Raw genomic sequence first — 11,185 nt, 5'->3', positions numbered from 1 at the left:
ATTTCTTTAATCATTTTTTTATTATATTAATTTAAAAAAATTAAATCAAACAAATTTAACATATTTAATGTTAATTTTTCAAAAATTTAAAATAAAAATAAAAAAAAAAACTAAAATCCAAAAATTCGATATTTACCTTCAAATAAGTTTTAAATCCCAAAACAATAATACATTCCAAACAATTCCTAATATCCCAAAACAATTTTAAAATTCAGAAGCTCCTTATCTCCACCAAATCCTCCATCATTACACTCCTCCTCCACACCGCCTCATCCGTCAACGCAATTTTTATCTTTGCCACCTTCTCTACGCCAGAAACACGTTTCTTTAGCACACTCTTCTTCTTTCCCACCTCCTCTGTACCAAAAATACGTCTTGTACATGCCTCTTCCCTACTATTTCCTTCACATTTTCTTAGTAGAGTTCTTTGTTTTTTATCTTTTCTTTTTTTTTTTCGTTTAATAAAAGATTTTATCCTTTTAACTATACATAATTTTGAATGTGTCCGTAGTGTTTTTTGTTTTTTTGAAGTATTTATGTTAATAATTTTCTTTTTGCATTACTCTGTTTAATTTAAAATTTGTTAGATTAATATAATTTAGATGTGTCAATACTTAATTTTAAATGTGTTTATATTATTCATTTAATTTTGAATATGTTTGTATTTTTAAATATTTTCTGTACAAGATTTATGTGTTCTTTTACTTTAACAAACTATTTATTGTTGATATAATTCTTTCTACTTTCTGGGTTTTCTTAAACGCTGCTTTTTTTATTTTTCTTTGCATTCATAATTGTTAGAAAAATTGAGGTTCAATAAGAATTTATCTAACAGCAGAATTACCAAAAATAATTTTTCCACAATCTGTGTAATTAAATAGGTAATACCAAAAATACTCTAAGCAACAAATGTAATGACAGAAATTAAATAATCAAACACCAGAATTTTATTGTGAAAAAATCTGAAAAGAGGGACAAAAAATCTACGGGACCTAGTCCAGTAAAATCTTTCACTATCAAAATAATGGGTACACAATCAGTCTTCCTAGTAGCACTAGGACATCTCAACAATTAACAAAATACATCAAAACTGATGGAATCAACATAAACTCTCCACAAAGTGGGTATCTCAAATCAGACAAAAGAGAAGGCAATACAACTAGCAAGTTATATCCTAATGTTATCTCTACAACAGGAATAACATACTAAAATTTCATAAGAAATAGAGCAAGTTTACCGGTTTAATCTGATCAATATGACATGCACTTTTTCCCTAAATTTCTTCTTCTCTTCTCCATCGAAGCCCTGCTTCGTTTTCTTTCATTCAAAATGAATAAAGCTTCTCTCTATATCTCTCGTGGCTTTTGCCACTTATTTATTTATTTTGTTTTAAAGTTGTGTGGGCCGCACTTGAGGTTGGAGACCTACCAACAAATCTCCCCCTCATCAACTCAAGTGGGGTTAGGCTACTCCACCAAGTCCGCATTCTCTTTGCAGGAATCAAACTTCACTGCAGGTAAACTCTTAGTCATCATATTTGAACCATTATCATCAGTATGGATCTTCTCAAGTGCATATGACTTCATCTCAAGCGTTTGACGTATCCAATGATGCCTTGCCTCTATGTGCTTCAATCTGAAATGAAACGTCATATTCTTACTGAGATGGATAGCACTCTGACTGTCACAAAATAACACAAACTTCTCTTAATTGATGCCTAACTCTTGAAGAAATTTGCAGCAATGTCCTAAGTCCTAAAACTAGCAAAACTAGCAAACAAACCAAAAAATCACGCTATTCACAATATCAACATATATACAATAACTAATAACAAGCGCACATATGCAATTCTCCGGCAATAGTGCCAAAAACTTGATGTGGGATAAATGTCGGTCTAGAATTTCTCAAAGGAATTTCATGCAAGCATAGTCCAAACCAACACTTAATCCTCAATCAAAGTTTAAAAGGTTGTCACAATATAAATCAAAATAACCGAGAGTATTAATCCCGAATCGTTCTCCCTATGAATTGCAATCAAGTGTGCATATTATTGGTTATGGAAAAGTATTTTGGGGTTTTTGGATTTAATGAACAAGAAATTGAAATTAACAACTAAAGAATGTAAATGCTAAAAGCTACACATGGAAAGGATCAAGAGTCAAGGTTTCCTATCTTGGACCATTGACCACAACATGGTAATTACAAAGAGTTAATTCCACTTAGTTATCCTCTAACAATTGAAGGAAAGTAAAGTGGACATAATTGGTCCTAGAACCAATTAACAACCCTAAATCACCAATGGAACTGGACATCAATAATCTCAAGGGACCTAAGTCCTCAATCACAAGCCAAGAGTACCAAAATCTACTCTAAAATCTAACCAAGCATTTTATCAAACACTTAGAAGGCATAAAAGGAAAGCATGGCAAAATAACAAGAAATAATAAAATCTAAACCAAAAGCAAGAAAGCAACATTAAATTGCATTAAAGGAAATCAAAATCAACAAAGGTTCATAAACACAAAAGTGACTAAAATAAGAAATTAACAAGAAGAATTAAAACAACAAAGATGTAGCAACAAGAAATTAAAAGAAAAACTAAATCAAAGCAAGAATTAAACCTAACCTAAGAGAAATCTAACCTAAATCTACCCTAATTCTAGAGAGAAGAGAGAGCTTCTCTCTCTAGAATATGACCTAAAGCATGTTACTAAACTATCCTCATTGCTCTCCACCTTGTCCCATCTTGAATTTAGCCTCTAATAGTTTCAGAAATGAGTTGGATTGGGCTTTGGCAGCTGCAGAAATCGCCCCCAGTGTGGTTCATTAAGTTGGTCACGTGCTGCTTGTCACGCGTACGCATGGCTTGGCGAATTCCTCCTCACACATACTCGTTGCCATGACTTAACCAAATCCACATTTCCTCATGAATTCTCCACCTTGCATAATTTTTCTTCACTTCTTTGATCCAATCCTTCACTACAAAAAAAAGGTTTAAAATGGCATTTATATTACGGCGGTTTTAAAGAACCGCCATAATATCCAGACGTTATGGCGTTTTTGGTTGTTGCCATAATTAACTGTGTATTTAATGGCAGTTCTGGTGATTATGGCGGTTTTGAACCGCCATTATCCCACATATATAAAAGGAAAAAGTGCAATCCTTAACTGAAACACTGTGCATATACACACGATGGCTCGCTCAATCTCCCTTCTATCTCTCCCTCGTCCTCGTGCTCAATCCATCGCTACCGCCACTTTCACCCTCCACCATCGCTTCCTCTTCAACAGAATCAAAGGTTCCAAGCCACACACCTTGTTTTCCCATTGTACGACGATAGTGGATCTCCTTTCAGATCTCGGATCTTCTCCGGTGACATATCCTCTGGCGACGACCTCCTTTGGTCATATCTCTTCCCATGGTAATCTCCTCCGGTGATGTCACCTCCAGCTTCCTCTCCTTTCCATCCTAGCTCTGCGTCTTCTTTGCCAAAATCCTCAGCGCCTCCCTCAGCGTCTTTTTCGATGACATCTCTCTATTGAAGATCTGTAAATCCAAGCCATCACAAACAGAATAAGCACAACTCTCCCCTGCTTCCTCTGTTCTTCTGTAAGTACTATAGATCTCTCTCATCCTTTCTCTTGTACCTTCCTTAATTTTTTATTTTATTTTTGCGGTATAACAATATAATTAATTACTATTTGTTCTTGTGTTGCTGGTTCAATTTGATTAATAATTAAGGTTAAGCATGACATCTTAATTGTATGATTGTTAGGGTTTTGAGAGACAGGAATTGTAGCTTATTGTGTTTTGAGCACCATGTGTTTGTTTTTATGTGTGTGTGATGGTTAATGTATCTAAATTGGTACTTTTGTATATCAGCTTCTATTGTGCTTCTAAATTGGTGGTTAACAATCGAATTCTTTTCAGATGTAAATTGTAAAGTACATTCTTTAAATTCTTGATAATTTGTTCTATTTGTTCATGAAGTTGGCAGAAAATTTATGGGAGAAAGCCCTGGTGAGTGAAGCATCAATTTTCTTCTTAATTTGTTATTCTTTGGTTCATTTATGGCAACACTAACTGTGAGTATTCTTGTCTATCCATATCAAATTTGCTTTAATTCTTCCAAAAAAAGAAAAGAAAAAGTGAATCCATGATTATTGATTTGTTTCCATTCTTACATTATAAATGTTCAATTTTGCTATTCAACCATTGACTTCTGATAATGATTATGTTCTTTTTCTTTTATTTCATTTGATGTGATATAATTTGGTACTTCTAATGTTGCTTGTAATTTTCAATTTTTCATTCATTCTTAATATGAAAGCTCATGCTTTATATCTTACTATGTGGTGGATTGTTTTGTTGAAAGCTTTAAATTTTGTTTGCTTTAAAATTCATTTTTATTTTACTAGCACACAACCTGCTCGATGAAATACTTCAACTAAATTCTGCCCTTATCAATGCTTTTATGACAGAACTGGAACCTGATTCTCCGGTTATCCAGGTGATAACTATGATCTTCTTAAGAGGTTATTTTGGTTATTTAAAAGTTTACTTTATGTTATCAACTAATGTTTTTTCTATTGCAGTGTGATTATAATCATCTTCAGTTGTCAACTAGTTCATAATGGAGAATAAATTTTCCATTGGGATTTCCTTATTTGTCATGCTTAAGAAACATGTTTAATGTATGAAAACTTATTCTATTGATTTTCAGAGAGAACTGCGGTGAAAAGATGGATGAATTTCTTAAGATATGCTTCTACCATTCTGGTCAGTATGACTCTCAGGAAAACTTTGCAGCGCTGGTGATAAACCCCATTTTTAGGGTTTATCTTGTATTGAATTTAGAGTATTTTGATGACCTTTTCTCGCATTTAACCTATGAATTAGCATGGTTTTGTTATCTCTCCCGTATTTGTGCTTAAGTGTAAAAACATGCTTTTTAGGCCTTATTTTGATGAATTTTGATTTCTCCTTGATTCCATAAGGTGCCTTGATGTGTTTGCTAGTAATTCCAAGATTGAAATAGGCCAGGCATGGATCAAAGGAAGCAAGGAAGGAAGCATGCAAGTGGAGGGAAGCACAAAAAGCCAAAGAATTGATCACGGCCAAGCACGCGCACGCGCACAAGGCGCTCGCGCGCACATTGCGGAATTAGCCAGGTACGCACACGCGTACCGTGCGCGCACGCGTACCGTGCGCGCACGCGTCGATGTCTGCACATGACTTCCTTAAAGCAACACGTGCCTAGCGATTTGGGGGTTTTCTGAACCCATTTTTTGGTGCCAATTGCTGATAGAAAGGAATAAAAGGATCAAGGATTAAAGGGGAGATATAATACTTAGATTAGAAGTTAGTCATAGCTTGAGTTTAGAGTAGTTCTAGAGAGAGAAGCTCTCACTTCTCTCTAGGATTAGGATTAGGTTAGGGTTAATCTCTCTTCTTAGATCTAGGTTTAATTCATGTCTTAATTCAATTCTCCTTTGCCAATTCTTAATCTTCTCCTCTTCCTCTCTCTAGTTATGTACTTTAATTCTTGTGATTCTTCACTTTGTTTTGAATAGATTGTTGTTTCTTTTATTCCCTTTCAATAATGCAATTTGAGGTAATTCATGATAATTGTGATTTCCTTGGTTGTTGTTGTTAATTCTTTGTATTCAATTGTAGTTAGAATTCATTCTTGTTGTGATTTGCTACACTTTTCTTTTGTGCCTTCCGAGTGTTTGATGAAATGCTTGGTTGGATTTTTGTATAGATTTTGTTTCTCTTGGCCTAGGTAGAGTGATTAGTGACTCTTGAGTTATCTAATTCCTTTGTTGATTGATAATTAGAGATTGCTAATTGATTTGAATGCCTCTAAAGCTAGTCTTTCCTTTAGGAGTTGATTAGGTCTTGAGGAATCAAATTGATTCATCCACTTGACTTTCCTCCATGGTTAGAGGTTAACTAAGTGGGAGCAATGAACAATTCTCATCACAATTGAGGAGGGTAACTAGGATAGGATTTCTAGTTCTCATATCTTGCCTAGAGCTTTGTTAGTTGTTAGTTTATTTTCTTTGCCATTTATATTTCTTGTACAAAGTCTTAAAACCCCAAAATAACTCACAACCAATAACAAACCACCTCATTACAATTCCTAGGGAGAATGACCCGAGGTTTGAATACTTCGGTTTATATATTTAGGGGTTTGTTTTAGTGACAAACAACTTTTTGTATGAAAGGATTCTTGATTGGTTTGGAAACTATACTTCACAACGAGACTTCATTAGCTAAATTCTAAACCGTCAAGAATTCGTTCGTCAAAATGGCGCCGTTACCGGGGATTTTGCAATGGTGTTGTGTTATTGGTTATTGTACATATGTGAATATTGTGAATAGGTCTATCTTTTGTTTGTTTCTTAATTTTTGTTAGTTTTATTTTGTTCTCTCATTATGAATTCTCACTTTGGCTTTGAGTTTGGTTCTAAGTGTGTTGTAGGAAATGTGGATTTTAATGGCAACATGTACCATGGATGGAACCAACAAAGATGGGAAGAGCCTCAAGGAATCGATCACTCCTATTGGCAACAACCTCCGGATACTTATAGGTATAATTACCATCCTAATACATGTCAATTCAATGGCTATGATGATTCTTTTTGTGACACTCAACAACCACCATCATATGCCTATGAATCTCATCCTCAACATGAACCTCAACCATTCTCACAAGCCTTTCATTACCAAGCACCACCCTATGATCCATATCCATCATATAACCAATCATCCATACCATATTCTTATGGCCATTATGAGCAAGAACCTCTAGAATCACCACAACCATATCAAGATTACTCCCAAGAACCACCTCAATACTCATCATCTCCATACCTTTACCAAGAAGAACCACCTTCCTACCATGAGCAAGAAATCGAAGTTCTTGAAGACAACACCAAACCAAGTGATAAAAGGAAAAAGGTTGAAATTGAAAAAGCTTGCGAAGAGGTGGAAACAACTAAAGAAGAGCTTAAGGAAGTAGACCTTGCATTGTCCAAGTGTGGGGAGGTCCTCCTCCCCAAGTCACCATCCAACACACCGTTCAAGTGGATAAAACTCCTACCCTCAAGCTTCACCTTCTCACTTGAATATGGTTTGATTGAAATGGATGGGCAACTTAGGGCTCTTTGTGAGATCAAGAGTAGAAAGGGGTTGTGTAGTGGTTGGAAGTTTGGAATTAAGCTCATTGAGGTCAAAGCTTCAAAATGTGGGAACTATGATTGGATGCATGCTACCTTGTGTTGGTCTAGGAGGAAGACTTGGTATACTCAAGAGAATTCTATGTCTCAACCACCCGGATGGAAGAATCATGACAATCAACTAGAAGATGGGTGTGAGAATAAGATATGGGATCCCGGATCGAAGCATGTCAACCAACTATGGGAGCTCATTTCTTGGGTAGAACTTTGCCCAAGGATGGTGAATTTGGTTGGAAATTCTGTCAACCAATTGAGAAGCAAGGATCCTTGGAAATTAAAGGATGAGTACAAACATAAGCCACCATGACAATAAGCTCTTCAAAATGTCCAACTTAAGGACTTAAACTAAAAGTGCTAGGTGGAAGACACCCCCACCATGGTAAACTCTTTCCATTCTCTTTTAAATTTGCCTAATAAGTGATTTGAGTTGCCATTATAGGTAGATGTTTCACATAATTTGTTTGTACAATTTAATTGTTAGCTTAGTCACGTGTATGTTGTGTTTAGTAGTAGATGAATAATATCAAATTGCATTTTTGTGAATTGTATGATGGTTGATTGAATAAAGAGTTGCGAGCAGTATAGGGAGCACCTGAGCATATTTTTTCTGCATGAAAAAAAAAGGGGAGGACGCGCGTGCACACCGTACACGCACGCGTCCCTGAGCGGATGCATCATCACCCATATTCCAGAGAGTTGGGCCTCTCTTAGGCCAGTGTTGTGCCTTAAGCCCAATTCCTTCCACGCTGACGCGCACTACGTGCGTGCGCGTCCATACAGCTATAGGGAAAAGCACGCGTACGCACACCTGCCACGTACGCGTCGATCCGCTGCTATAACTTCTGGGCCAAATTCTAGAGAGTTGCGCTGGATCTGGGCCAACTTTAAGCCCCTAGCTCAACTCAACTCACGCGAACGCACGCTGCACGCGTCCGCACCCCTCTCTGTTTCGCTGTCCACGCGTTGGCGTACTTCACGCCTCCGCGCCCAACCAATAAGTTCAAGCCATCCACGCGAACACGCACAGTGCGCGTGCGCGTCGATGCGTATTAGCATCACCAAGGCCAAAGGACCCGAGAGTTGTGCCAACTCTGGGCCTCTTTTGTGCCTTCAGCCCAGCACATCCGCGCCGACGCACACCTTGCGCATCCGCGCGCGTTCCTATTTCTTCATCTACGCGCAAGCGCGTAGGGCGCTCTCGCGCCATTCTTCCATTTCTTCCACCCACGCAAACGCGCAAAGTGCGCGAACGCGTGGATTTGAATTCTCACTTACCCCAGAGACGTGAGCCCTAGCGCATTCGCGCACCCCAACTCTCTCTTCCTCTAACGTTCCATTTTCCCCTCTCCCACCATTCTTCACCTTCTTCTTCTCCTGACCGGCTATCCTCCGGCGAGCGCTCCGTTGCCGTCGTCGCCAACGCCGCCATAACCTCGCTCTCTCTTCCCCTCTTCTCTCTCCCTTTCTCTCTTACTCCTCTGACCTCCTCTCTGCCTCTGTGCCAACCGCCGCGACCACCATCGCTGCCGGTGCAACCCAACAGCCGCGCTGCTCCGGCCAGTTCTTCCTCTCACCGCCTCACTTCACTTTTTTTCTTCCTTTTTCTCGGTTCAATCTCTGCACCCAGGTTCCTCCTCTCCTCTGTTTTACTTTGTTTCGCTACTTTTTGTTAATTACGTTAGTGTAGTTAGAATTAGCCTAGTTAGTTAGTTTGGTTTGATTTAGGTGGTTAGCGAATCTGGGCTGAGTAGTGGATTTAGGCATTGTTTGATTTTCTGTTGCTATATGAAACTGCTCTGTTCTGCTGCATTGCCCTGTGCTCATGTATTCTGTTAATGCTGCTCATTTATGATGAATTGGTGAAGGAATTGTTGATTGTAGCGACTGCTTATACCCTTTGTGCTGTTTGAATTGTTTTGTTGTTAAACTATTGACTGTCTGCTGCTTCTATATGAACTCACATATGGTTTTGTGTTCTTCATTGTTAATGAATCCATATGGAATTTGTTGCGACTGTTTAATTTTGGGGATTAGCCAATTTGCTGCTGAAATGCTGCCGGATTTTCATTAACCACAGTTTTTATATTGATCTTGTTGGATGAATGTAACAACCCTAGTTGATGAATTCTGTTCAATTAGTGTTCTGTTGCCTATATGGTTTTTGAAAACTCCTCAAGAACAAGTTCTTTGGTCATGTTTCCATATTCCTGCTTGTTATTCATGTTGATTTGCTTCTATGCATTGCATGGTTGAATAAGCTTTTCGATTGACCATTGCTTGTAGTTCTCTGGAAGTTATACATTACTAGTGATCCTTCACATTGATTGATGGTTTGTTTCATATTAGTTGCTTTCTAGCAATATCATATTTCATCATCAATGACTTGTTGCAATTCATGATTGTGAACGTGCTTACAGCATTGTTTTGTTCACTCTTTTCAAATTGAGATAGTAATTACCATATCACTAATTTTCAAACTAATTTCTAACTCTAACTCGTTTAACCAACTAACTTCTTTTGGTTTTCAACCTAACTCTTTATGTCATTCTTTTGGATATGGTGCTTTCTGACCTCAATTAATGAATAATGTGCAAGACATGGTTTGCATTCTTGGTTTGAAGTTCGATTTGAATTCTGTATTCTGTTGCTTGCTTTCCAAGAAACCTTCTTCCTTTATTCACTTCATGAATATGCTTTGCTTTGAGTGCTTTGTATCTACTTGGCTATAGGCTTATGTTATATTATCTATGTTTTCAGGATGTCGGATAAAGTAAAGGCTATAGCCACTGCTTCCAAAAAGAGGAAGCGCTCCAAGACCTCTACACCCTCACCATATGCTAACTATGCTAAGAATCCGCTGAATGATGAGGAGAAAGAAAATTAGTTACTTCCATCCACTGATCCAACCAAGTTTCCAAATCTCTACTACGAGCTACGCCTTTCCCGTTATGCAAAGAAAAATCTGAATATTGAGAAGAAGCTGAATCTTCCCAATGATGTGAGGCGTGCCATAAACGCCCGTATTTCTGAGCTGGGCTTGGATTTCGTCGATAGGGACTTGGGACGGATTAACATCTCGTGGGTCAAGGAATTTTACTGTAACTTCTTCCTACAAAACTTGGATTTAGTATACTTGAGGGGTAGAGAGATTATGATCACTGAGGATGCCTTACAGGATGTACTGCTCTGCAGAGTTGGTACTCCTGAGACATGTGCCTACCAGCAGGCAGAGGTAGCTCTCCTCTCCATGACTTTTGACTATGAGGCGCTTAGGCACGTGATCGCTACACCAGATGCTTCCTGGGTGATGGATTCGAGCAACACAAAGCCCAAGGGCATGCTATTTGCATATCTGACTAGGGAGGCTAGGACTTGGCAACAAATATTTGCCCACTATGTCTTCCCTACCACTCACTTTTCAGAGATTCCGATGGATATGCTAGTCTTGATTGGGTGTGTCATGGAGGGGAAGGCGGTATATTTTCCCCGACTGATTAGGCATAGCATGTGGAGAGCTCATATTCGCGGCTTGTTACCGTTCCCGACACTGGTTACTAGCTTAGCTGAGCTAGCTGATGTCCCGTGGGAGGACAATGACGTGACACCACCACCTCCAGATGACGATGACAAGGAAGTTACTATTCCCTGGGGTGTATGGGTACACGAGAAGCCCCCATCTAGCCGCCGTTCTCGAGCTAGAGCGGCAGTCGAGGCACCTATACCATCTTCTTCGACAGCAGCCCCACCTCCTTCAGCACCCGAGCCCACTTACCTACTGGTCCAGCGTCTGTTTTGGTTTTTGGAGTGCGAGAGACTCCATGTCAGACGCCGACTGGATCGGATGGATCAGGCACTCATCTCCCTTGGCGCTGAGTTACCTCCGCTTCCAGACTCTCCGGCCTCCGATGAGCAGGATCATCAAGAGGAGGATGCAGGATGC

At 38.7% G+C, this 11,185-nt stretch overlaps 1 protein-coding gene across 4 annotated transcripts in view; it reads left to right on the top strand.

Moving 5' to 3' along the window:
• LOC110267643 (glucose-6-phosphate 1-dehydrogenase 3, chloroplastic-like) overlaps window positions 3,045-11,185 on the top strand; it is a 13,993-nt gene continuing 5,852 nt past the window's right edge. Inside the window, exons 1-4 of one of the 4 annotated variants that reach the window (XM_021113440.1) lie at window positions 3,049-3,610; window positions 3,992-4,086; window positions 4,483-4,511; window positions 4,725-4,815. In XM_021113440.1, the coding sequence (XP_020969099.1) occupies window positions 4,072-4,086; window positions 4,483-4,511; window positions 4,725-4,815 (135 nt within the window). In that variant the 5' untranslated portion in view covers window positions 3,049-3,610; window positions 3,992-4,071. Of the gene's footprint in view, window positions 4,087-4,482; window positions 4,512-4,724; window positions 4,816-11,185 lie in introns of all 4 variants that reach the window. The other 3 variants (XM_021113438.1, XM_021113437.1, XM_021113439.1) reach the window with 3 other exon arrangements.

The sequence above is a fragment of the Arachis ipaensis genome, chromosome B10 (assembly GCF_000816755.2).
Source record: "Arachis ipaensis cultivar K30076 chromosome B10, Araip1.1, whole genome shotgun sequence".
NCBI classification, from domain to species: domain Eukaryota; kingdom Viridiplantae; phylum Streptophyta; class Magnoliopsida; order Fabales; family Fabaceae; genus Arachis; species Arachis ipaensis.
Note: the sequence above shows the minus strand (reverse complement) of the source record. Positions and strands in the feature narration are given on the sequence as shown.